The 27,601-nt window shown below is 51.4% G+C and overlaps 1 protein-coding gene across 6 annotated transcripts in view; it reads left to right on the plus strand.

Moving 5' to 3' along the window:
* The first annotated feature begins 3,593 nt into the window (after positions 1-3,593).
* Positions 3,594-27,601, plus strand: part of STK11 (serine/threonine kinase 11) — a 60,400-nt gene continuing 36,392 nt past the window's right edge. For 5 of the 6 annotated variants that reach the window (XM_053303481.1, XM_053303482.1, XM_053303484.1 and 2 more), the window contains exons 1-2: positions 3,594-6,930; positions 23,911-23,994. In XM_053303481.1, the coding sequence (XP_053159456.1) occupies positions 6,641-6,930; positions 23,911-23,994 (374 nt within the window). In that variant the 5' untranslated portion in view covers positions 3,594-6,640. The remainder of the gene's footprint in view (positions 6,931-23,910; positions 23,995-27,601) is intronic. The other variant, XM_053303485.1, reaches the window with a different exon arrangement.

The raw sequence follows: 27,601 nt of genomic DNA on the forward strand, positions 1-27,601 counted from the left end.
GTCTAGAGCCTGGAAGTGCAGGGAACTCCAAACATCTGAGAAAGGAAACGGTGTCCCTGTGAAGAACTCATCTTCATTAGTGTTGCTGATATCGTATCTAGGCGAGGCCCGTTGTTGACTGGGCAAAGTCATTTTGAGTAGATTACAGTACTGCTAGGAAAGTTCAAGGAATGAGATCCAGGAGGCCCCCTCTTTGTGGGAATCGCGTTGCAGAAGTGCTTGACCTGATCCCACAAACGGAGTTTGGTTCCTTAGCAAAACAGTCCACTCCTGCAGCAAAAATGGGTGGAACAGCATGGGAAAGTGGCTATTTAAACTGTATACCAATTCAGCTGGGTGTGTGTGTAGAAAACCACGAGAAACCAAAAACTACCCTGCCTTTACAATTGCTAAATTGGTATATTTTATTTTCACACTTATATCCCACTCTTCCTCCAAGGAGCTCAGAGTTAATACATTGTTATTTTTATCCTCACAACAACCCTGTGAGGTAGGTTAGGCTGAGAAATATATGACTGGCCCAGAGTTACCCAGTGAGTTTAATGGTTGAATGGGGGTTCGTACTTGGGTCTTCCCGGTCCTAGTCCAACACTCTAACCACTATGCTATGTGGCTCACAAATGGGTTAAATTGCTATCCAATGGCCACCTAGTATATGTCACAGAATATCTTGTTAATGTGCTTGCAAAAGGGAAGTAAAACAACAGTTTGCAATTTGTAGGATTTCAACTTCAAACATGATTAATTTTATTGAATAATTACCATATATGGTGAATTAGAATCCTAGTAAATTTGAATCTGAGGAAGATCTCAGATTCAGCACGTAATTAAACTATGGAATTCTCTACCACAGGATGTGGTGATGGCCACTAGCTTGGATGACTTGGACAAATTCATGGAGGGCATGATACCCACTTTGTATTTAACCTGTGTTTTTTAAAGGACTTGTCTTAAATTCAGAGTTGCCTCCCAAGAGCCCCTGGTGGTGCAGTGGTAAAACTGCCGCCCTGTAACCAGAAGGTTACAAGTTCGATCCTGACCAGGGGCTCAAGGTTGACTCAGCCTTCCATCCTTCCGAGGTCGGTAAAATGAGTACCCAGAATGTTGGGGGCAATATGCTAAATCATTGTAAACCACTTAGAGAGCTTCCAGCTATAGAGCAGTATATAGATGTAAGTGCTATTGCTATTGCTATTCAGTTAAATATAGTGTGTGTGTATATCTATCTATCTATCTATACACACACACATATATTGTACAACAAGATGACTGACAGAGATACAAGTAAACCAAATAACATATGTGCAGGGAGACATTTGGAACGTGAAAGAGCAGAACACGCTCCAGCATGCATGGAGTTTATTTAAACCACAATCATAGAAGCCCAGTTGGGATGAAGTTTTGGAAAACTAAAAACTAGCAAATCTCCAGGGCCGGATGGCGTCCACCCAAGAGTTCTGAAGGAACTCAAACTTCCTCAAAATAAAAGGGACTCTCCCAACACACACACACACACACGGTCCTCTGTTGGCTGTCGAGACGGGTCATCTCGGAAGTTTTAGCCCGAAGAGTTCCCCAGCAGAAGTCCAGCTGCCGTCTGGGGTCTTTCCGCCTTTGCTGTTTCCGCCAGAGAGTCTTCAGTCTGGTCTTCTGCTCTCTGTTGCTGGCCGGTCAGCCACTTGACAGTTAGGTCCTCCAAAGATGAGGAACCTCAGGTAGCCAGATACTCCCTGTTGCTGGGGCAAAGCTCCTTAGGTGAGCTGTTCCGGCCACTCTTCCGAAGGTGTCTCATACAACTTGTAGTTCAGCATCAGCTGGGGCAAGCCAAAGGGTGCCTACCCCATATAAGCTCTGTCCAAACCACTGGCCTGCCGACAAAAAAAGGTAGAACCAGCCAGCCAGGGAACACCTGAGGATACCTGAGGGTTGCTGCCCACTTGACAAGGTCATCCGAGGGGCAGCTAGGATTTTATCTGGAGCAGCCCGTTGGGATCACATCACACCCATTTTGAAAGAGCTGCATTGGGTTGGTGGGTTGGATGTGGGCTAATAAACTGAAATTGAATCTGGACAAGACAGAGGTATTGTGGGTCAGTAGGAGAGCCAATCGGGATGAGGAGATTCTACCGGTTCTGGATGGGGTTGCACTCCCCTTGAAGGAGCAAGTACGCAGCCTGGGGGTATTGCTGGACCCGGCTCTGCTTTTGGAAGCTCAGGTAGAGGCAGTGGCCAGGGGTGCCTTTGCACGGCTTCGGCTAATGCGCCAGCTGCGTCCCTTTCTCGAGAAGGCAGATCTGGCCACGGTTACCCATGCCTTAGTCACGTCACGGCTGGATTACTGTAACACACTCTATGTGGGGCTGCCCTTGAAGGATATCCGGAACCTGCAGCTAGTGCAAAACGCGGCAGCTAGGGTTTTGTCCAGAGCTGCCTGGTGGGAGCACATCACACCCATCCTGAAAGAGCTGCACTGGCTGCCAGTTCATTTCTGGGTCCAATTCAAGGTGCTGGTTTTGACCTTTAAAGCCCTTAACGGTTTGGGCCCGGGTTACCTGAGGGACCGCCTGCTCCCCAGGGTTGCTGCCGGCTTGACGAGGTCATCTGAGGGGGCTCTGCTCTGGGGGCCGACAATGAGGGAGGCTCGGCTGTCGTGCACTTGGGACAGGGCCTTCTCTGTGGCTGCCCCCAGACTCTGGAATGCTCTCCCGGTGGCTATTCCCTCCTCGGTCTCCATCACGGCTTTTAGGAAGCATGGGGAAACCTGGCTTTTCACCCAGGCTTTTATGTGATCGTCTCTGCTGCGGCTTCTTTGTATTTTGTATGGTTATTTGATGCATGTATTTTTAAAAAATCTTTTTAGTAAGAGCTCTGGTTTTTGTATTTTTGAGCTTAATATTTTAATTGTGTCATTGTTATAGTCTTGGTTTTTTAATTTCTGGGTGAACAAAAGTTGGGATTGTTTTAACGAAAGGCGGTATACAAATTTAACAACAAAATAAATAAATGAATAAATAAATGTGGTATACGCGGATTACACAGTTCCTCCCTCTCTGCCTATATCAAGGCCTGTTCAACTTTGCCCCCCCCAGCTGTTTTTGCACCACAACTCCCATGATCTCCATCCACAGTGGCCAATAGCCAAGGATTATGGGAGTTGTAGGCCAACCTCTGCAGGAGGGCCGAAGCGAGCAAGCCTGGCCTATCTGGTGCATCAGCTTAGACCAGCCTCGACCCCGCCCCTCGACATGCGTCACTATGGCAACCGCTCGCCCTCTACCCACCCCTCCCATCTCCGCCCGGAGACCCACCTTCCTTCTGCCCCGCCTCTCGGTCCCGCCCCTTCCCCTACCCCAGCCAATCACTACCCTCTCCCTCCTCCTCCTCCCACTTCCCCACCACTTTCTCCTGACACACTCAGCCTACTCTTCCCTGGCAGGAAAACCGCACACTCCGCCGCCCAATGGGGATCAAAAGCAGGGAAGCCGCGCAGCCAATCGGGGGCCGCTCTGAGGAGGCGGTGGCGGAGGGTCGGCACGAGCGGCGGCGGAGCGTCCAATGGGGAGGCGCAGGGCTCCAGACGCGCGCCTGCGCGGAGGGCCACATGAGTGGGGGAGGAGCTGGCGGATAGCGTCGGTGAGGGGAGGGGGGAGGTAAACAAAATGGCGGTGGCGTGTTAGTTGCGGCGGCGGCAGGCAGGCGCTGAGAGGGCGCGACGGCGGCTTGGCGCGGCGAAGGGAGGGCGAGCATCCACCGGCCCCCCCCACGCCCACAGCCGGCCCCGCAGGAGGGGCAGCCCCACCCCCCTCCCCAGCCCCCCGGGGGAGAGGCCCCCCCAGCAACGCGCTCGCCCCCCAGCGAAGGGGCCGGGCCCTCTTTCCCTGTGGGGCGAGGGAGGCCTACCCCGGAAACAGGCCTGGTATTTATTGGCGGGGGGGGGAGGGAGGAGTGAAGCCTGAGGGAAGCCCAGTTGTGTGGTGAGAAAGAAGAGGGTGTCAGTGTGGTAGGCAGCTGGTCCGAGGGAAGAGGGGGGTGGCTGCCACTGACACTAGCTGGCCCCTCCTTCCCCTCCCAGTGGGGGTTTTAGAGTGTGTGTGTGTGTTGCGAAGGGGTAGGTGTGTGTGTGTGTGTGTGTGGTATATTGGGAGAGGTGGAGGCATCAGGTCTTGGGAGTGTGGTGGGACACTGCATAGCCTCTTCCCTACTTGGGGGGTGCTTCTGTTTTGGGTGGGCCTGCAGAGCATCTATTGGGTACCACCAGAATGTGTGTGTGCCTCTGTGAGGCACCCCAGCAGGTTGATATTTTTGGGGAGGAAGCGGTGTCCATTAATTAATTAATCAATCAATTAATTGTTTGCCACTCACGTGCAAAGGATAGCTTCCCCTTGACTTCCTGCCCTTTTAAGCCTCCTTTTGTCTTCCCCGTTTGGTGTAGAAAGAAGTGTAACCATTAATTAATTAATTAATCAATTAATTAAAGGCCATTAATTAGCCTTTTCCCTCTTCGCTGTTTGCAGCTCGGAGAGAGATTTAGTATATCTGAGTGACCCTCAGTTACATTAGGGGAGAAGTGTGGCCATGAATTGCCCTCCCTTAATTTGGGGGAAGAATACCAATTAGTGACTCTTTTAGAAAAAGAGAGGTTCTTCCCTCTTTCTGCTTGGTTTCTTGTCAAGTTTGCATCCTCCTATTTGGGACAAGTTTGGGAAGAAGTTTTTAAAATGTAAATAGGGCCATCTCTTAATTAATATCCTAGCCTCCTTTTGGTGCCAATTAGCAACACTGCTGGCAGGGAAAAAAGCTCCTTCTGTTCTCCTGTTTCTGCTTGTTTGGGTGATTTCTTCTGTTAGGGACAGGTTTTCTTCTCTTGTCTTGTTCACAAGAATTCCTCCTTCACTAGTTCTTGCAGGAAGCTGTCATCTTTGGTGTGGTCTCCATCAATTGAGTCCCATCCAAAGAAGGGGTTCTTGCCCTCTTAATAGCTTTTTAACCCATTGGAGACTGAATTATTTTGGGGAGCAGAGGTGGTGGGTAACATCTCTTTTTCTCTTAGTGAGTGTTGGGCACCTTTCTATACTACTGACTCTCTCCCCCTGCCCCAATTGTAGAGGAAGTGACTGTTTTTCTGTTAAGTGGTGCCTGGGGTGTTAACTGCATTCTTCATTAACTTGAGGTAGGTGAGAAGTTACCTTCCTTTTTATTGAGTGGAAGCTCAGTTTCCTGATCCCTTATTTATGTGGGTCCTGAGTAGCTGAAATAGGCTTTAACGGGGTTTTGAGGCTGAGGGTGGTGGAAGAAGGGGCCCATTAGTAACTTGGTAGGAGGGGAAATGGGAAGAAAAGGCCAACTTCCCCATTCAGATTCTCCCCGCCTGTTTGACTGGTGCCTTGCTCCCTGAGTACCAATCAAGAGGGCAACGGTGCAGTTGTCTCTCAAGGAAAGAGTCCAGTTTCCTACCCTGTTTGCCACTCATGTGCAAAGGATAGCTTCCCCTTGACTTCCTGCCCTTTTAAGCCTCCTTTTGTCTTCCCCGTTTGGCTTAGAAAGAAGTATAAACATAAGTGCAGGTGGAGAAAGGGAATATTGCTTCGAAGAGGCCAGCTAGGTGAGGCGATTGGCACAATTGGGGTCTGTCTCTTTTTGAGTGATGTGTGTATGACACTGGAGTTAAGTGTGATTGAAAAGTTGAGGCTTCTTCCTAAGTCTAGGGTGCCCTCGGGCTGCTTCCCTTCTTTGAGGTAGCTGCTAGATTTGGAGGGGCCCTGTCAACTTCTTCAGCTTGCCCAAAGATACCTTGTTCAAACCAGCCAGCCTGCCCAGTTCAGTGCAACTTGAAAAGGGTTTGCGCTGCCTGCCTGCCTGGATACCTGAAGCCGTGGGGTGACACATCATGTGTCAGGTAGACCCCAGGTGTTTGAAGGATGCCCCTGGAAGTATTCACTAGACACGGAAGGCCTCAAACCTTTGTCAAGGACAAAAGAGAAGCTGCGAAAATCAGTATTGAAACTTCCTTCAAAGAGACTTGGTTCCAGCTTCCCAACGGCTGAGAGGACTCGCGACAGACTTCGTACCTGGGTGGTGGAAGACAGGAGCCTCAGCCCTGTGCTTCTCCGTTCTGGAGCTGGGAGCCCCCGTGACTTCCTAGCAATGGAAAATCCTTGAGGACTAGACTACTGCTTTGATTTCAGGGAAGTCTTTTAAAGATGACTTAGGTCTCAACAAAGCAAAGAGCTGGGACTTGCTAAGGAAACCAAGCTGTTGAGAGACGCTTGGAACAGCAGGGCGAGATCAGAAAGTTAGCCAACTGTAAACTACGAAAGACAACCCCCCCCCACACACACACATACGCACATCCTCTTTTAAAGAGGCACTATAGTATTGGAACGAGGTGTTGCCTCTCTTTAGGACCCTCCTGGTTCAACAGAAACGTTCTTGCAGGTTGTTGTGTGTTTTTTAATTAAACGTTTGTACAATCTTCTGGAAAGTTCCTTACCTCTGCTGAAAACTCCTTGCCCTCCCCCTTAAAAAGAAGAGCTGGGAGTAAAAGGGAGCGTTGGTTACATCAGGAACTGGATTTATAAATATTTGGTGTGCGCTGACTGGCATTGGAGGAAATCGACTGGGTTGCATTGTTTGATCCAGGATGGATCTGGATGAATCCCAGCAGCTGGGCATGTTTGTCGAAAGTGAGTTGATGTCTGTGGGGATGGACACTTTCATTCACCGCATCGACTCGACAGAAGTGATCTACCAGCCCCGCCGGAAGAGGGCCAAGCTGATTGGCAAGTACCTGATGGGGGACTTGCTCGGGGAAGGGTCTTATGGAAAGGTCAAAGAGATGTTGGATTCCGAGACGCTTTGTCGGAGGGCAGTCAAAATCCTGAAGAAGAAGAAGCTGCGTCGGATCCCCAACGGAGAAGCGAACGTTAAAAAGTGAGTATTTCTGGTGGCATATCCACAAACGCAACCAGGGTCTCCTCACTAGGGATGTGCACGGAACCACGGCGGGGAGGCTTGAAGGTGGTGGGGGTGCCGCTTTAAGAGCGGGGGAGGATGCACCTACCCCTCCTGACACTTTCCCCCCGCCGGCCTCTGGCTTTTGGAAAGCCCATTGGGGCGACAGTGTACCTGCCTGTTGCCCCCATCTTCCGGATATGACCGGAAGTCTCCGGCACGCCTGTGCACGCTGGAGTCGGCAACTTCTGGTAATATCCGGAAGACGAGGGTAACGGGCCGGCAGGGAGGTACGCTACTGCCCCAGTGGGCTTTCCAAAAGACGGATGCTGGCAAGGGGGAAGCAGTGGGAGGAGTAAGTGCACCCTCACCCGCTCTTAAAGTGGCACCTCCGTTGCCGTCGAAGGGCCTCCGAACCGGATCCATGCACATCCCTACTCCTCACACACTGCATATTTAGGTGTATGCTTCACAGTGTCAAGCACAGATGGGGAAAATGGCTGTTCACAAACACACATCATAGAGGTTTTGCTAGCTGGCAAGCCGGAGCTGGTGACTGATTCCCTACTGGGCTCGCTCAGCTACGTAAGATACAAAATCTCCCTTTGAGCAAGGGCTGGGAAACATAATGGCTTGATGTCTGGTCCCTGCCCACTATGAACTTGCTCAGTGACCTTGGGCCTCAGTGGCTTAGTTCAAGCACTGCATTCCCCTGGTCTGCCATCCTGTTCTAGCGCTCAAACCTGAGTGTTCAGACCACGGCTTCCCAGTTTGGTCATCATGGCAAACTGGCTGGAGAGGCCAGGAAATCTTGCATTAAGCCAGGCACTGAGGAAGAAGGAAAAAAGTGTGTGGTGTATTTAAAGCCTAGCTAATCATGATTTGTTGCACCAGGCATGTCATGTCTGAATGGGGCCCTTGGGTCTCTGCCACAGCTCCTTCATCCATAATACAGGAAGAGTAGTTGTGGATGGCCTCCTACAAGTGTTGGGGAGGCACTTCTGCAGCTCTGCGAACTGACCTGGTGAACCCACAGTAGACACAAGTTCCCCATATCCTAATTTCTGCAGCATAGTTGTGCAAATGCTTCAGGTACCTGGGTATCCAAACTTCTGCAAGGTTGCCACTTGGAAACACAATATTTTGCTCATGCTGTGGCTAGTTGGGTCATAGTCATGAGGAGAGATCTTTCCCGAGTCCATTCTGTAGGTTGCTTTTGTAGCATCTGGGTGGAAATAAGGCTGTAAGAAAGTGTGTGTCTTTTGGTTCTGTATCTCTGGAAGAAAGAGAATGTTGTTGGACCTCTCGGGTATTTTCCAGGCCTCCTCTTACTTTGGCCATCCTTGATCAGATCAGGTAAAATGCCTTGGCAGCGGATGGAGAAGTTCCCTAGCTTTCCCAGGGAATAGACAGAGATGCCATGAGGAAATGGAAGGTGTCAAACTTGATTGGCATATACCAAATAGCTCGCTTGCAGATTTTAAAGCACGGTGCTCAGTTGGAGCTGTCTTGCATGGCTGGGTTTTGTCCTTGTGTGTGTTGTGAGCCGCGCAGCAGAGTTCGGAGGCCTCTCATCACGGTTGTCTCCATGAGTAGTACATTAAGCCCTGTTGGTAATTCTGGGGCTGGAACCGTGAGTCTTGTGTCCAGAGGCCGGGATCTAGATTAGGGAGTTAGCCAAGAGTGTGTGCGCACACACAGGTGCAGAAAGGGGTAAGGGATGTGACAAATTGGCTCCTGTGGCTGGCGGACAGGGTGAGCCTCAGATTGGCCGGGCCTGTATAAATACCAGGAGTGTGTCCTTATGCCCTTGCCTGGCCATAGAGTCCCTGCTGTGCTTCAGTCTTTCCGGCTCAGCCCTTGCTCCTGTAGCAGCTCAAGCTCTCAGTTGCAGCAACTGACCTCTGGGAACTCTCGAGTTGGGGAGCCCATGGTCCAGATCTGGCTAGGACTTGATGCAACTCCTAGCCAGTCCCTTGGCCCTCTAAAGCTAGGAGATTTGGCTGGGGAAACCTGGCTGTGCACGTCCTAGCCCAGGAGAGCAGTGCAGTGTTGTTGGGTTCAGCTTTGTGTGCTTTGCGACCTTCCCCTTGCTGCAGCCATCTTTTCCTCGGCCGGGGAAGAGTCCTAAGAGCCCCTGGTGGCGCAGTGGTAAAACTGCTGCCCTGTAACCAGAAGGTTACAAGTTCGATCCTGACCAGGGGCTCAAGGTTGACTCAGCCTTCCATCCTTCTGAGGTCGGTAAAATGAGTACCCAGAATGTTGGGGGGCAATATGCTAAATCATTGTAAACCGCTTAGAGAGCTCTGGCTATAAAGCGGTATATAAATGTAAGTGCTATTGCTAAGTGCTATTGTCCCGGCTTTTGAAGGGAACGGAAACACTGCTGCAAAGTTGCCTGGGCTCCCTTTCTGGTTAGAGAAGGGCCTTAGTTGCGTCACTGACAGTGGAGGGAGGCTGAAGAGGGCAAGCGGACCAAGGCTGGGGACCGGCTGTAGGGCAGGCTTCTTCCCAGCACGGCTGCTTTGGAGACTCCCCTTAGTTTTCAGGGGCTCTAGGTGTTTTGTTTCTTGGGGATCAGAAGAATTTGCTTTTCCTTTTCCTTTCCAGCCTTGAGTTAGGATTAGGGTTAGGTAAGAGCACCATTGGAGTGATCTTGATTTAGGGAGTCCCGCAGTGATAAACCCCTCCTGTATTCTACCAAAGAAAACCACAGGGCTCTGTGGGCACCAGGAGTTGAAATCGACTTGATGGCACACGTTACCTTTTTCCCTCTGCCCCAGCGCTTTAGTGCCGCTATAACCAATCTGCACCTTCCAAATGTCTGATCAAGACGGAGCTGTTTCTGCAAATGCAAAGACTTGTTCCTGTAACCTAGCAAGGATGAGCGTGGGCACCATGGCATCCTCTGAGTCGAGAGAATGGCACTGTCTTGCTGCTTGTTAGAAGTGAGGCAGGTAACTGACTGGCAGACCCCTAAATCTGCAGACAGCTCAGAGGTGTAGGACTGTGCCGGGCACCACTCTGCCCTTCCTGGCCCATGTAGGTGCCCTGAAGGCTGGCTGCTCAGCTGTGCACCCGTCCCTGCTGCTTCCTAACCCGTATGCTTTCGGGGGATGTGGGCCAGGCGTCTGTGGTGCCTTGGTGCGATGGGGAACCTTATTGGCTGTGGGTGAGTCCTAGCCCCTAGTCCAGGAGTGGGCCATGTGTGGCTCTCCAGCTGTTGCTGAACACCTGTCATCCCCAGCTGTAGTATAGGGATGGAGAAGATGTTAGATAGATAGATAGTAAATTGTGGTGGGGGGTGTTGGGAGTTGTAGTTCAGCAACATCTGGAGAGCTGCCCGCTGCCCACCCCCTGCCCTCATCCCTGCCAGAGTTACTTGGAAGCAAAGTGTGTAGACATCTTTGAGATGGCACGCACATGCGCCGACTGTGACAGCTGCATGATGTATGCTATTGATATTTAGAAGTACTTGCCAGTTTGCTGTTGGTAAGGAGGAATCTCCTTCTGGCGATCTGCCTCTTAGGAGAACAAAGCGAGAGGTCCCCTCCGCCGTTCGTCCTTGATCTCAGAGGAGTAAGAGACCTCTCACTACCTGACTGCCTGACCTCTTCCACCTTGCCTACAGTTCTCTGTCATGTATGTGAAGGGGAGGGATTGACCTTTCGCCTTGTCCCAGCATGAGAGGCAATTGGGAAGTGGCCAGAGGGGATCTGGAACCAAGGCTTCTGGAACCCTGCTGATCTTTCCTTTGGGCTCTGGAAGGGCAGGATTGCTCATTCATATGGGCTGAGCTGGCAGGCCCGCTGAAGGGACAAGAGAGCTTTTTGCCACTTCTAAGCATATCCCAGTGACCTCTCCTTTCCAGAAGCCTTGCACTGGACATCTTCTCAGCCTGCCCCGGGCCAGCAGGAGGCGAATCCTCACCCTGTTGAGGATGGGAGCAGGAGAACGGAGGGCTGACGAGGCCAGCTAGGAACTATTTATATAGTGTATGGCTCTTTACAAAATATGAGGGGGCAGGTCCCTGCCCTGAGGAGCTTACAATCTATTAATTGCCCATGGGGCAACAACAGAGGAAGGAGAGGAACAAAGAGCTACAAGTAAACGGTAGACAGAATCTGTACATACGTTGTGAAAGGCCAGACACATATATGTCTGAGTAACAGCAGGAGAGAGGGCATGCCCTCAACTCCTGCCTGTGGCTTCCAGCGGCATCTGGTGGGCCACTGTGTGAAACAGGATGCTGGACTAGATGGGCCTCCTTGGGCCTGATCCAGCAGGGCTGTTCTGATGTGCATGTATGTATGTGTAGTGTACACATGCCTGTGTCTTTCCTTCCCCGGTTCTCATAGCCCTTCATGCTTTCAGTTAGGTATTGTTTGACTGATTTAACCCTAGTGGACTTGGATGGCTTTACCAATGGCTTGGGAGATGCTTTCGGCTGCAAGGGAAGCAGGATGTAAATATCTGAACTGCATAGGCTGGCGGTTCACAAACTCTCTTGTAGCAAGCATCACAGCTTTACATTTCCTGAACTTAAGGTGCTGGGTTTGCTCTCTGCTAACGAATAGCACCTGGATTCCTTTCTGCCTTTCTGTCTGTGGGACAGCCGGCGTGGGGAGATCGGGACCCCCTCCTGCAGTCTGCTGTGCAGCAGAGCATCGGACTGGGTGCAGGCTTTCCTGTACAGTTGCAAAAGGACACCTTGTGCATGCGCACCCGCTGACCTTTGCCAGACCTTAGAATGCCGCAGCCCTACAGCACGGAGTTGAGTCTTGCTGTAACTCTGCAAGTGGAGGGTGGTCTGCCTGGCTTGGAGGGGGCGAAGTGCGGAGAGCGGCATCGCTTTGGTGTGCAGGGCAGGGAGGGGTGACTGTCTTGCGTGGCATTGCTTTGTCCTGAGCACCGGTCTCTGACCTCAGAGGGTGAACACCCAGATCCAGCCTAGACGGGGAGATCTCTGTGCGTTTCTCTTGACGCATGGAAACGAAAGGAGCACACTGCGCTTTCCTTTTTGGTAGTGTGAAGATTTATAGCTGGGAGCAGAGGGTAGAAATCTCCCAGCATACTGTGCTACAAAAATAAAAGCATGTGGGGGGAAAAGCTGTGTCCCCTTGTCCTCTCTCCCCCACCGCCCCACTAACTCAAGTTCATACTAAAAGTGAAAGTAAACTGCTGGTTAATGTGTAATAAAGTTATTTTGCATGGGTTCCGTTTTCCCTCTTCCCTGCCTCTGAGGTTTGCGGATGTCCCTCTGTACTATTTTTCTCCCCAGTCCGGTGTTTGCTAGTTGCATCAAGAGCTTCTCTGTAAAGTGGGGCAAATGTCTCTGCTTCCCCCCCCCCTTACGTGCCATATAGCAACGCCTCTCCCCTACCTGGGATGAGGTTCTTGTGGGAAGACGAGTGGTTCGATTTGCAATGCGCCTTCTGTCGCCTGGGAGCGTTGGTCTTCTGTGGGTCTTCCATCACTAGGGCCATCTGATCCACACACAGGATTGCCCTGTGCAGCTCAGGCATGTGGCCACCTGGCCATCAGGTGCTCAACCTGTGTGCCTCTCTTCCCTCCCAGCCATACCTCGATGTGTTCCTGAGCCACTTAAAGTTGGGGTTGACGGTGCCAGTCACCCCTTGCATCACTCTCAACCTGGATAGATGGTACTGTGCCACAAATTGATCAAGACATGCTCTTCTCCCCCACCCCCCACCTCAGTGACCCAGTAGCTGCTCTTAAACTTGCTGTGTGTCCACTTTGTGCATTTCTGCCTTTTCAGGCCATCTTGGATAAATCAGGATGGCAGGATGGCCTGGGCCCCTCACCACCTCTGCCTGTCTCAGATGGGAGATGGCCGCCCCTGTCAGTTACCTCTTGTTCTGCTGTATTAACTCTCAAGCCAAGTTCCTTTCCACCCTGTTCTCTCTTCTAAGAACAGCTCTGTCGGAGCAGGCCCAAGAAGGCTATCTAGTCCAGCATCCTGTTTCACACAGTGGCCCACCAGATGAGGAGAGCCAGCGTGGTGTAGTGGTTAGAGTGCTGGACTAGGACCGGGGAGACCCGAGTTCAAATCCCCATTCAGCCATAAAACTAGCTGGGTGACTCTGGGCCAGTCACTTCTCTCTCAGCCTAACCTACTTCAGAAGGTTGTTGTGAAAGAAAAACTCAAGTATGTAGTACACCGCTCTGGGCTCCTTGGAGGAAGAGCGGGATATAAATGTTAAAAAAAAATAAAATAATAATAATGCCTCTGAGGAGCCCACTGGCAAGAGCTGAGGGCATTTCCTCCCACAGAGATTGAACTAAATAGCAATTTGTGGTTGTCTTGGCACTATTTTTTGTGGTTCGTGCCCTGTCCAGAGCCCCCAGAATCCCTCTCTCTAACGTTGAATTTCTAGTGACTCAGCTTCCCTACCTTGTCTCTTCTCCCCTGTTCCCACTTCATCTGGTCTCTCTGAACAGATGTGGACCTGTCTTAAATACTCAAGATAGCTTCTGCAGCTTGTGGGTGAGACCTCAAACTCTTCCCAAATCCCTGGAATAGCTTTTGAGGGTTGTCTTTCTATGAATGAAGGCCCAGGGTCTTGGAGCTGGTTAGGAGGACGCGCCTGCCTTAGGCAAGGCACCATTCACATGTGCTGGTCTTGCAGGAGTCCTTTCTCCATATGAAGGATCATCGCAGGAGGGAATCTCAGAATTCTCTTCTACTCAACTTTCCCAATGAGACATTTCTGGCCAGAAAGGCGTTTAGAGGGGGGGGGGTGTGTCTGTGTGTGTGCGCGTGCGCGTGCGCAGTTCAGGGTTTGGGGAGTACAGCACATCTCTCCCTTTTAAGGAAGGATTTCCATTCAGCTCCCTTGCTTGTGGAAGATAAAGCCACACAGAAGGGTTTGTTGGACCAAAATAACTGTTCGCGTGGAAGGTGGCATGAGCTCATCTTCTCTAGGAGAAGCAAAAGGGCTCTAAGTCTCCACGGTTAGGACAAGCTTAACAGAAGAAAACTATTAATAAGTTTTCACTTGATTAAGTATTACTTGCTGGTCTCCAGGCACTTCAAGTGGTACTTAATCTGCTCCAGCCCCACACCACTTCTGCCTTGAATAACAGAGCATCTCTGTGTTAAAAGGCTTGCTTGAGTTTTCCCACGTGAGGAAAACTGTAGATAATCCCAAAAGGGATCCAGGCTCATCTTTGCATTTTATGTAAGAATCGGACGGGACCAACAGCAGCATAGAGATGTGTGTAATCAAGCCAGGTGCAGGCAAGGTCAGCAGTGGAGCTATTGGCTGTCTGTCATGAGACGAGATTTCCCCTTGCTGTATCACTGCAGACCATAAGTGGGGCGCATTGTGCTTCTCTGATCAGTGACAAAATAGATCCAGTCAACATAAAATAAAGTTTCCGACTAATCGCTGGTGAAGACAGGCAAAACCACTTTGCCAGAGATTCTGTGGTTACCATGTTTGCCCACTGGCAGTTAGCAGCATTAATTTGTTGTCTGTGTTTGTAGCCTGCCCTGTCTCTCCCGCCCTGTGCTCAGGAGGGGTAGCAAAATCAGTACCTTTTCATCATAAATTCTGCCATGTGGGGAGGAGAGCTGGTCTTGTGGTGAGAAGCATGAATTGTTGCCTTTGCTAAGCAGGGTCTGCCCTGGGTTTCATTTGAAGGGGAAACGACATGTGTCAGCACTGTAAGATATTGCCCTTTGGGGATGGAGCCGCTCTGGGAAGAGCACCTGCCTGCTTGCATTCAGAAGGTTCAAGGTCCCTCCTTGGCGGCATCTCCAAGATAGAGCTGAGAGAGACTCCTGCCTGCTCCCTTGGAGAAGCCACTGCCAGTCTGTGAAGACAATCCCGAGCTAGATGGACCATGGTCTGACTCGATAGAAGGCAGGTTCCTATCTTCCTATGAATTTGGGTATGGGCTCTTCCCCTCTTCCTTCCTCCCTATCACACAAATTCAGGCCAGCCATTATGTGAAATCAACCTTGTGGCTTAGGCTTGTGAACACCACCTTAAGCTCCACCGTATGATACAACTTCCTAGTAAAAATGTGAGTGTCGGAGAGGGAACCAGCAGGTGGGGATCCAACTAGAGTGACTTGTTGACATGCTAAGTTTAGGCCCATGCATCTGTTGTGTTCCCGTCTCACTCCAGCCTCTTACCATTTGCTGAACAGCCGTGCCCTTTTCTCTGTTCTAGGAAGCTCTTCCTGGATGTTTCTCCTCCCTTGGTGTCCTTGCCCGTCGGAGGCAGATTGCAGGGCTTGGTGTAGGAAATGATTCATGCGCGCTCTCTTTTCCTCTGCCTGTCCCCTAAATAGGGCTTGGCTGCTGAGCCCCACGATGCTTCAGAGCCTAAAGCAAGGGGCAGGCTGAAAGTGCATGTGCCCCACACACGTGTAGCGGTTGTACTCGGGGACGTAGATGGAGTGCAGGGAGTTCTATTTGACTTATTATTAGCTACCTTATCAAACCAAAGCAGCCACAATCTCACCCCAAGATGAACTGCGCAGTGAGAGCCTTTGGGGGCTACCCTGGCCCTCCTCTCTTGGAACAAGTCATGGCCTAGGCCTTGGGTCCTCGGCTGCTTGTTGGACTGAAACCCCCATTCTCCCCAGCCCTGATGGCCAAAGGATGATTAGAGTTGTAGCCCACAACATGTGGAGAGCCAGGGTTGGGGGAAAGCGAAGATTGTGCCGTCGAGGCAGTATTGACTCCTGGCGGCCCCAGAGCCCTGTGTTTGTCTTTGGTAGAATACAGGAGGGGTTGACCATTGCCATCTCCCGCGCAGTATGAGATGATGCCTTTCAGCGCCTTCCCATATCTCTGCTGCCCGATATAGATGTTAAACATACCAACAGGGATTCGAACTAACAGCCTCTTGCTCCATAGGCAAGTTGCTTCTCTGCTGCGCCATTAGGTGGCTCAGAGTTGGGAAGCCCTGGCCTAAACATTGCACCTGTGACTGGGTTATGTAGGATTATGTATCAGCTGCACCACCCCTGCTTGGAGATGGCGGCTGCCATGTCCAAGTGCTTGCCTGTGTGTAGGGGAGAACCCAAATTGGCAGAGAGAGGCTCTAACCTAGGCATTTCCCTGCTGTGCTACATGCCCAGAACACTACCCACCCCCCAACATCAGGGATCTTCACCTGCCCCGCTGCATCCTTCTGCTAATGCAGGGCTTCTCAACCTGGGGTTCATGGACCCCCTGGGGGCCCATGGAATAGACCCATCTGGTTCATGGAAAATGAAATGTATTAGTAAAGCTCACTCTCCCCCACAAACATCTCATCAAATAGGATACTGTCCTTCTAATTTTCTTGAATTTTACCTTCAGTTGACAAGAGTGGAATTAACTGTTCTGAGTTCTCAGTGTTTCCCAGAGCCTCATGAAAGCATATTCTGTAAATATGGTGGGAGCCCTGGCTAATATAAGATAAAATAAAAATAATTCTCAGGGATCTGGGGGAGGAGTGCAGTCCATAGGTGCAAAAAAAGTTAAGAATCCTTGATAACAGGAGCCACAGCTTCGAAAGGCAACTTGGATGTGGCTTCCCCCATGCCCAGAACCCTAGAAGTTTTGTGTGGCCGGACAGACTCATCGTTGCTCGCCTACGGTGAGCAAAATCACCCCCAGCAACCAAATCCAGGAAGCTTTTTTGCCAATTTGAAGAATGGTTGCTTTCTCTCTCTCTCTCTCTCCTTTCAGACTGTCTGAAATGTGTAGGAGGAGAGCTGGTCTTGTGGTAGCAAGCATGGCTTGTCCATTTAGCCAAGCAGGCTCCACCCTGGTTGCACATGAATGGGAGACTAGAAGTGTGAGCACTGTAAGATATTCCCCCTCAGGGGATGGATCCGCTCTGGGAAGAGCATCTGAGGTTCCAAGTTCCTGCCCTGGCAGCGTCTCCAAGATCGGGCTGAGAGAGATTCCTGCCTGCAACCTTGGAGAAGCCGCTGCCAGTCTGTGAAAACAACACTGAGCTAGATAGACAATGGTCTGACTCAGTATATGGCAGCTTCCTATGCCCCTATGTGTAGGTATGCGCACTCAAGTGGGCTTGTGTCTTGCAGAGCAAAAATGCTGGTGGGCGCATCTGCAAAGCTGGGGATCTACTAGTCATGTTGGTGTACTGCAGATCTGTGAGGTTTAGTTGATTAACTGATTAATCAGCTAAAACATCTTGATTTTGGTATTTATTTTTTTTAACACAAGTACTTAAACTTGGAAGAAGCATTTCCCCTCGTCACTCCCACAAAGCAGAATACTCATTTTTGGACACATGTGGAAAGAGCATGCTTCCTTTGTTTTAGAACCATGGTCTTTTTCCTATGGAAACTTATGCTGATTTAACTGACTCTAATCAACCTAAACTCGTACAATTCATCAATTAAGATGCTTTTGATTGGGCAACTACCTTTGTGCATGCTGACTAATTCCCTGAGTTCTATTTTACAGAGCAGCATCTCTGAATGAGCCATTGGGGTCAACTCGGGCAAATGTTAACTTCCTTGGCTGAAGAATAGGAACTTTTTATCGCACAAGAGAAGGTTTATTTTTCTCCTCCTCTTGCTGATTTGGCCATCTGGCTGAGGCTTGGCCACCAGCCAGACTTCTACATCCTGCCTTGTCATGGTGATGGTAAACAGAGAGGATCCTTGTATGAACCTGTCAGCAATACGGGTGCTGCAGCATGTTGACTGAAACCTGAACCGGTCCCAAAGAGGAAATCCTACAGAACAGGATTGGAGGGTGGGGTGTGGGGTGAAGAGCCACAGTGCAGGGCTTGCAGGCCTACAAGGGCCAGCCGCTGTCCTAGAATTGCCTGCCGATGAGCCGCAAGTCTAGGGCAGAGGAGAGGAAGTGCTTGTACACACAAGTGCATGCCCAGGAAGCGATGTTTAAGATGCAGTCTCTGGAAGTGGCCATCGCCACAGGCTTAGTTCTTTCAAAATGGGTTGAGAAGAATTCACAGAGGAGAATGGCTTCGCCACTGGCTACCCGTCATGATGGCTGCATAGATCCACTTTGTTCTGCAGCAGTATATGCATTTTGGGTATCCCATTTTGCTGGGTAGCTCTCCCTGCAGCTGCCCTTTGGGGGGTGTGTGTGTTGGGCAAGCCCTTGATAGACAGTGAAGGGACCATACAAATTTGTGGTTGGGGTGAGCTCCCAGCAACATGGTCCCAACAATGCTATGCTTTTCTGCATGTTGCTGCCAAATACCTTGATATGGGTCAAGCACACAAGCTTACGATGTCTTTTACCAGAGCTAAGGAGACACCATATGAACATAGGAAGCTGCCGTATACTGAGTCAGACCATTGGTCTATCTAGCTCAGTCTTGTCTACACAGACTGGCAGCGGCTTCTCCAAGGTTGCAGGTAGGAATCTCTCTCAGCCCTCTCTTCGAGATGCTGCCAGGGAGGGATCTTGGAACCGTGTAACAGGAATCTTCATGGTAAGGGCTCTCTTGGTATTGGAGTTTTGATTTTCTTCTAGTTATCACTTCAGATCCTTTGACTTCGATGAGGCCACATTGAGCTTGCAGAGGGGCAGGATAAGTGTCTGCAAAATACTGTATTGCCCGAATCAAAGACGACTCTGAATTTAAGATGACCCCCATAAAAGGGTTAAATACCAGATATTTCTGCATTTTACTCTAAAGAAAAAGGACTCTGAATTTGAGATGGCCTCCTGATTGCTAATATTAAACTGGCGGGGGGGGGACCTAGTCTTGGATTCAGGCAAATACAGTCAACTGATCGATTCTACCCTTTCCCTCCACCCCCACGTTTTTCTTAAATTCTGTGAGGACTCAACTCCAGGGAGCCACCGAGTTGCCTGCAAGCACAGTGGTGGCCCTTGTGAATTTTCTCTCCCACTCTGCAGCACATAGTAACACTCACTATTTGCCGTGGTTCAGGTTTCCCCACTCACCAAAGATACAGTGTGAGCATTCCTATGCGTCACAAAGATCGAGAACTCAATACAGCACTGCAGGTTTTGCAGGTGGGGCGGGGTGCCCTCTAGGCATGCTGAGTCTCCCATAGTACCAGGACGCTCCCTAACTCGGTTTCACACAGCACCCTTGTGCTACTTGTTCTCAGTTAATCCAGAAGCACAAAGCATCCACCCACTTTGCTAGCTGAGGGACTGTTAGGTATGGCAGCTCATCCCCTGGGCAGTCAGGCACGCTGAATCTCTAACTTTGGGATAAGGATAGGCTCTGAGGGCTTGGTCACGAAGTGGCTGAATAGTAGCACATCTGCTGTGTGTGTGTGTGTGTGCAGAAAATCCCGAGTGAGAAATATAGGGAGCTGCTGCCTTCTGAGTCAGACCCTTGGTCCATCTCACTCAATATTGTCTTCACAGACTGGCAGTGGCTTCTTCTCCAAGGCTGCAGGCAGGAGTCTCTTCCAGCCCTGCCTTGGAGCTGCTGCTGCCAGGGAGGGGACTTGGAGCCTTCTGCAGACAAGCAGGCAGGTGCTCTTTGCAGAGTGGCCCCATCTCCAAAGGGGAAGATCTTCGCGTGTTCACCCATGTAGTCTTCCATGCCAATGAGGGTGGACTCTGCTTAGCGAAGAGGGCAATCCATGCTTGCTGCCACCAGGCCAGCTCTCCTCCCTGGGTTCAGTCTGCAGTTGAAGGAACTTGGCTAGCAAAGCCTTCCTGGAGAACGGCTCTTCGACAGACCAAGGGCCTGACTCCATCAGCAGCTTCGCTTGTTCACCCCAAATGCAGGAGCCCAGTAGCTTCCAACACCCTCTAACTCTTCTCCCCCGCTCTCCCTCTGTTGACGGCTTGCTAAGTCCTTCATGTTCGCCGCCGCCAGCATCCTCGCTGCTTCCCCTTGCCCAGCTTGGCCTTCCATCGAGTGTACAGCGGTCCAGTAATGTGTCAGGAGCCCAGCAGGGTGCCTGAATGGATGGCCCTGCGTTTCCCCAGAAGCGGACGTGGAGGTGGGGGGAAGGATGTGAGCCGAGCAGCGCTCTTTCCAGTTGTGCTGCCCTCCTGGAGAAATCGCGAGGTCTGGAGCATCTTCCGTGGCTGGGCTGGAAAGCAGCCCTTCCATCGGCCTCTGATGGGCCCGTGGCCTTCTGCTTCGGGGCCATGTTGGCAAGTCTGCTTGGAAAGCAAACTTACTGCAGAGAAGTGAGGTCTGTTTTTAACCTCGCAGGCCAAGCTGAGGCTCTCCAGCTGTTGGACTACCATTCCCATCATCCCCCACAACTCATTGTGGTGGGGGATGATACAATACAACAAATACTTATATACTGCTTTTCAACAAAAAATTTCCCTAAGTGGTTTACATAGATATAAATAAAGTAAATGGCTCCCTGTCCCCAAAGGGCTCACCATTTAAAAAGAAACCCAAGAAACAAGCCGCAGCCACTTGTAGGAATGCTATGCTGGGGATAGATAGGGCCAGTTGCTCTCCCCTGCTAAATAAAGAATCACCACTTTTTAAAAAATGCCTCTTTGATCAGTTAGCAGCTGTTTGACTGTGATACCTATGATGGGAGTCGAATAGCTGGAGAGCCTTGGCGTGGCCATTCCTGTCGTGGGCCAATCTGCTACTTGCAGACATTGCCGACTTTGGTCCAGCATAAGTTTCAATCGGCAGGACCGTCTCTCTGCTATCTATGCCGGCAGTGGCACCGCCCTCCTGTTGGGACATGTGGGGTCTCCCTAGTTCTTTCATCGTACCTTGGTGCGCTTGACCCATATTGAGGAGTGTTGTGGCAACATGCAGAAAAGCAGAGCATTGTTGGGACCATGTTGCTGGGACCTTGTCCTGACCACAAATTGGTAAGGTCTCCTCACTGTCTATATTTCCTGCCACCTGGTTAAAACTTACATTTGGCAGGCTTTTAAAAAATCTCTTGAGTTAGAACATAAGAACAGCCCTGCTGGATCAGGCCCAAGGAGGCCCATCTAGTCCAGCATCCTGTTTCGCACAGTGGCCCAACAGATGGCTCTGGGGAGCCCACAGGCAAGAAGTATGTGCCTGCCCTCTCTCCTGCTACTGTGGCTCCCTTGCAACTGGTATTGAGAGGCATCTTGTCTCTGAGGCTGGAGGTGGCCCACAGCCACCAGACTAGTAGCCTGTCCTCTATGAACTTGTCTAAGCTCCTTTTTAAAGTCATCCAAGCCTGTGGCCATCTTCACATCATGTGGCAAAGGACTCCCATAGATTAATTATGCGCTGTTTGGAAAAGTACTTCCTTTTGTCGGTCCTAAATTTCCCGACTTCCGGTTTCATGGGTTGCCCCCTGGTTCTCGTGTTGTGAGAGAGGGAGAAAAAGGTCTGGCTACTCCGTGATGTGTGTGTTTAACTCTTACTGTGTGCCACTGAGTGGTTTTTCTATGGAGACATGGTAGCAAGTCCTTCTCATGAGGACTAGGGACTTGAGCAAGGCTAAGGAAGTTGTAGCATCCGCAGAGAGGGCTATTGCGCTCCTGGGCCAAGCCAGTCTTGCTGTGCCTCTCCCAGGACGCACTGCTTCATCCTGCTTGCACCTGTGCTTGTCCCAGCTCCATGCATCAGGAGGTGCTGAACGGAGCAGCCGATCCAGGGACCCACCGTCTCCAAGGTGCAGGTAGCCCTGGGCACTCCTTGCAGCAGGGGTGGGGAGGCCCTGGCTGCTCGGCTGGCCCTTTTCGGGCCACTCTGCAGGCCTGTTCAAGCCCAGTGCGACTGGATGATGCCGGAGGTGCTGGCTGATCCGGCTGCACCACGGAGACGCATTGCCCTTTCCCAGAGTCAAGCCAGGGGGACTGAAGGTCTGGATTAAGTGTTTGTGGGCGGGGGGGAGGGAGATGTTTGCAGGCCACTCAGCTTGTTGTCTTGTAGTTCTGTCAAGCAGATCGCCTCTCCCAGAGTAGCTCGGCTACTCCCCTGTGTCTTGCAGAGAGCCTGGTGGTGTTCTCTACGTGTCCTAATCGGTCGTCTGTGGGGCGTGCTCATCTCTAGCAGACCACAGAGGGCGGAGAGGCAGAAGCCCTGCCGGGTGTGAGATTCCCTTTTTGCTCCTGAGCTGCGCAGCTCGGTTAGCTGGCCGGAGTTCCCTCTGCCTGTGCCTTGCTCCGTGGGCAGTGTGTGTCCACCCTGTGCCTGGGGCTGTGTGCACTCCAGACAGTGGGCAGCTAGTGAATGGGCTACTCATGCCTCCAGCTGCATAGGCTGCTCTTGCTCTTTGCTCTTGGGTCTCCTCCAGCACACTTTCTAGTTTTGTTTGCCCAAACCTTTATTGCCTGGGGCAGAGAAGCAAGAGTGTTCACTTTGCTGAAGTCTTCCTTCCAGCAGTAGATTGCCACAGTAGGAGCATAGGAAGCTGCCATATGCGGAGTCAGGCCCTTGGTCCCTCCAGCTCAGCACTGTCTACACTGACTGGCAGCAGCTTCTTTAAGGTGGCAGGCAGGAGTCTCTCCCGGCCCTGCCTGGAGATGCTGCCAGGGATTGAACCTGGGGACCTTCTGCATGCAAAGCAGATGCTCTGCCCCTGAGCTCTGGCCTCATCCCAGCTGTAGTTTTCCAGCACCTGCCCTCTGGAAGAGCGCCAGGGTGTGGACGCAAGCTTGCCTTGGGAGGCAGGCAAGTGGGTGGAGGGGTTGGGGTGCCCCCGGAGGAACAGACTGTCCCCTCACGCAGCATGGTGGCTCCCGTCCTCGGTTGGCAGCCCGAGAGCGCGCCGTGGTCTCCCGCCCCAGCGGAGTCCTCGATGAGCTGTTCTCCTTCCCTCGCTGACACCACACCAAGCTGTTCTTCCTGTTTTTTGAGCTCACGGAACAGTGGGGGGGCGGGGGGGCGGGTAGAGCGCACGGTGCCTGCGGTATGTTTGTGTGAAGCAAGAGACCATGCCAAGAACTGGCAGCGTGAGCTGCGTCAAGTGGACGGCGCTTGCAGCCAGCGAGAGGCTCCCTCTTAGACACTGAGGCACACTCCCTTGGGCTTCTGCGTCGTCTTAACTTGCAGAACTTTTTGCAGCAGTGTTTTCTGTTGTCAGGCCAGGGGCAGCCCCCTCAGCCCAGGATGTGGCTCCCTGACTCCTTGTTGGGCCTGTGTGGCCCTTGAGCGGAAGTGGGTACTGGGTGCAGCCCCATGTGGGGGTGACCCTTCCCATCCTGCAGTGCAGCACTTTGCCCAGCGCCGGGAGAAGCTCCTTGCACCCTCTCGGAAGGTGCGCACAGAGTGCTGGGGAGTGTCACCATCCCCGGGAAGCTTTCCCCCTAGAGCTCTGGGGTGGGGACTCTGTCTCTCTTCAAGGGCCCTCCCAGCACTGAGGAAAGTGCAGGGCTGTGCAGAGGTCAGGAACTGCCCTCATGTTGAAGATTTTTTGCCAAAAGTGGCTCCCGCTTGTAGTGAGGATCACTGTGTGTGTGTGTATCCTGCTGTTCCTCCAAAGAGCTCAGGGCAGTGTACATGGTCCTTGCTTGGAACCTTCATCCTTGTGAGGTACCTTACGTTGAGACGGGGGGGTGGGGGGAGTGCCTGGCCCATAGTCACTTGGTGAGCTTCGCAGCTGAGTGGGGATTTGAACCCGGCTCTCCCTGCTCCTCGTCAGCCCTCTGATCATGACACTGCACTGGCTCTCGCTGTGTGCCTGGTGGCAGACATAGTGAGAAATCTGTTCCCTGTCCCAAGGGGCTCCCAATCCAAAAGAGACACCCAGAAAGCCTCAGGCTACATACCTAGCAGGAGAGGGATGCTGTCAGTAGATAAAGGGGAAGGATGAAAATGGGGGGGGGCGCCTTAGGAGGAAAGATTGGGGAAGGGAGGGGGCCTTCCGAGTGTGAATGTCTTGTCAGTGGCAAATAAAGTACTCCTGAACTCGGGGCTACCACACTGCAGCCCAATTTCCCATCTGCTGGACTAGTGAATGCCCGGGAGGTGAAGGAGAAATCGCATGTCAGCTGAACTGGCAAACATAAGTGTTTCCTCTCTCTTTCTCCAGGGAAATCCAGCTCCTCCGGCGGCTACGGCACAAAAACGTCATCCAGCTCGTTGATGTGTTGTACAACGAAGAGAAGCAGAAGATATATCCTTTCCCCCCGCTGCATGCCTTGCTGAATTCTTTATACAAGGATCTGAATCCTGTCTGCATGTGTGTTTCTCCTCTAATATTGTGTTGCCCTTCTGTTTCTAGGGCTCTTCCATCTCTGCATGGAAGCTGCCTTGTCCCGAGTCAGACGCTTGGTCCCGCTAGCCCAGGACTTCTGCTGGGGCCAGCAGCGGCTTTCCGAGGTCTCTCGGGCAGCTTTTCCCAGCCTCCCTGCCTGAGATCTTTTAAAAGACACCATGGACTGAACCCCGGCCCTTCTGCTTGCAAGACTGGCCCTCTCCTGCTGGGCTGTGGCCCCTCCTGAAATCTCTGGGGTCCTCTAGCTGGTGGAAGGTTTCTTTTTTAATGGGCTCCAGAAGTGTTGGTGAGACGCTGTGCAGACCCTGTCATGGCCTTAAGCGGAAGTTTCAGCTGCTAGTATCCGTAGAAGAGTTGGTGTCGTCTTGGGTGGTCATTGGTGGCTGGCGCTTGGTGCACAGCTTGGGAGTCGGTTTAATTTAATTAAATTATCCTCCCCCGTCCCAGCTTTGGGAACAGGGAGATGGCATGAGCCACCAGCTGTTCCTTGTAACGAGGCAAGAACATCTCTAGGCCACCAAGAGGCAGCCATCATGAGCTGGGCAGCTATTTCAGTTCTCTCGTTTTGAAACAGCAGCTTTAACTTTGAGGGCACTCGGCTTGACCGGTAGATGGTGTTCTCTCTAAACTTTTTTTTTGTCTGTGTGCAGAATGAGTTTTGTTCTGGGTGGCAGGTTCAAGACAGTGTGGGCCCACATGCATTCAGAGTGGGACCTTCCTGATTAAACCTGAGCGGAATCTAAAATTAACTTAAAAACAACAACACGTGAGCGTGCACACACGCTTTGAGAGGAGAGCTGGTCTTGTGGCAGCAAGCATGACTTGTCCTCTTAGCTAAGCAGGGTCTGCCCTGGTTGCATTTGAATAGGAGACTAGAAGGGTGAGCACTGGGAGATATTCCCCTCAGGGGATGGAGCCACTCTGGGAAGAGCATCTAGGTTCCAGGTTCCCTCTTATCCCTGGCAGCATCTCCAAGATTGGGCTGAGAGAGATCCCTCCCTGCAACCTTGGAGAAGCCACTGCCAATCTGGGTAGACAGTACTGAGCTAGATGGACCAAGGGTCTGACTCGGTATATGGCAGCTTCCTATGTTCCACGCACATGCTTTAGGGAACACTGCTGGTAGATGGGGACGCTGCTATGCATGTGCATAGGAAGCTGGCTTCCGAGTCAGAGCCTTGGGCCATCTAGCTCAGGATTGCCTACACTGACTGGCAGAGACTCCAGGATCTCAAGCAAGAGACTTGCTCAGCCCTACCTGGAGATGCAGCCTGCATGGAAAAGAGCTGGTCTTGCGGCAGCAAGCATGAATTGTCTCCTTTGCTAAGCAGGGTTTGCCCTGACTTGCATTTGAATGGGAGGCTACATCTGAGCACTGCAAGATACTCCCCTCTGACGGGGCCACTCTGGCAAGAGCGCCTACCTGCTTGCATGCAGAAGGTTCCAGGTTGCTTCCCTGGCAGCATCTGCAGACAGGGCTGAGAGGGACTCCTGCCTGCAACCGTGGAAAAGCCGCTGCCAGTCTGGGTAGACAGTACTGAGCTGGATGGGCTGGTGGTCTGACCCAGGTGTAAGTCAGCTTCCTGTGCTGCCACAGATTGAAGCTGGGACGCCCTGCATGCCAAGCAGATGCCCTCTCATTAGGCTATGGCCCCACCACCCCCAGCATATTGGTTGTGGCCCAAGGCAAAGGCATGTAGGAAGCTGCCTTATAGCGAGTCAGGTCCTTGGTCCATCTAGCTGCTTGTGGTCTACGCTGACTGGCAGCACTTCTCCAGTCTTTCCTAGCTCCACCTGGAGATGTGGCCAAGGATTGAACCTGGGGCCTCCTGCGTGCAAAGCAGGGGCTCGGCTAGTGGCCTGCCACCATACAGAGCCTTTAAACCGCCCAGAGACAAATGTTTGGGTGGTGTATAAATGTGATTAGAGAAAGAAAGGTGGCTTGGGCAGGGAGGGTTGCTGGTCTTGCCCTTCTGTTGGCCAGGAACCTTGGTGCAGACATGGGTTGCTGCTTTAAAAAGCGGCTGTGATGGTGCATGGAGACAGAGGGGTGGGAGAGAGCCCAGGGAAGGCTGCCCCGTTGCATGAGTAGCAGCTTGCCATGGACAGCTGCTTGGCTGGGATCCTAGGCTTCTCCTTGGCGTACCTTCCTGCATCATGATTCCCTCTCTCGAAGACCCTCTGGTCCCTCGGGCTGCAGTCCCTCTTCTGCTGCTTCCACAGCTGCTTCTTCCGAGGCCAGAGTGACTCTGCTTTGGTTTACTCAGCATGACATCCTCTCTCTGTTAGGATGAGTGTGTGTGATATTTTTAGAGGATACTTTCACATCCCACAACTGATTTGTCTGTCTTGTTCTCCGTCTCCCTCCTTTATATCTAACCCCACATGCATAAGAACAGCCCTTCTGGATCAGGCCCAAAGCCTATCCAGTCCAGCATTTTGATTCACACAATGGCCCACCAGATGCCTCTGGGGAGTCCACAGGCAAGAGGTGAGGGCAATGCCCTCTCCCCTGCTGCTGTTCCCCCGCAACTGGTATTGAGAGGCATCCTGCCTCTGAGACTCGAGGTGGCCTATAGCTACCAGACTAGCAGCCTGTCCTTCATGGATTTGTCTAAGCCCCTTCTAAAGCCATCCAAGCTGGCGGCCATAACCGCATCCTGTGGCAGAGAACTCCATAGCTTAATTATGTGCTGTGTGGAAAAGTACTTCCTTTCGTTGGTCCTAAATTTTCCGGCCTTAAGTTTGAGGATGACCCCTGGTTCTAGTGTTGTGAGAGAGGAAGAAACATCACTTCCTCTACTTGATGTATAGTTTTATACACTTCTGTCATGTCTCCCTGTAATTGCCTCTTTTCCAAACTCAAAAGCCGTAGATGCTGTAGCCTTGCCTCATAAGGAATCATCTGATCAGGGTTGCCCTCTTCTGCACCTTTTCCAATTCTACAATGTCATCCTTAAGATACAGTGAGCAGAACTGCACACAGTACTCCAAATGTGGCTACACCATAGATTTGTATAATGGCATTATAATATTATCATTTTTAGTTTCAGTCCCCTTCCTAATGATCCCTAGCATGGAATTGGCCTTTTTCACAGTTGCTGCACACTGAGAACACTTTCATCGAGCTGTCCACCCCCCACCCCAAGATCTCTCTCCTGGTTGGTCACTTTTCAGCTCTGACCTCATCAGTGTATATGTGAATTAAGGGTCTTTTTTTGCCCTAAAATGTATCACTTTACACTTGCTTACATTGAACTGCATTTGCCATTTTGTTGCCCACTCACCCAGTTTGGAGAGATCCTTTTGGAGCTCCTCACTCCAATCTCTCTTGGATTTTGCTACCCTAAATAGTTTAGTGTCATCTTCATATCAAATAAATAAATAAAATTGGCCACTTGGCTGCTTATCCCCACTTCTAGATCATTTATGAAAAAGCTGGCAGAGCACTGGTCCCAGTACAGATCCTTGGGGGACCCCACTTCTTACTTTCCTCCATTGTGAA

This window comes from Hemicordylus capensis, chromosome 2 (assembly GCF_027244095.1).
Source record: "Hemicordylus capensis ecotype Gifberg chromosome 2, rHemCap1.1.pri, whole genome shotgun sequence".
Taxonomy (NCBI): domain Eukaryota; kingdom Metazoa; phylum Chordata; class Lepidosauria; order Squamata; family Cordylidae; genus Hemicordylus; species Hemicordylus capensis.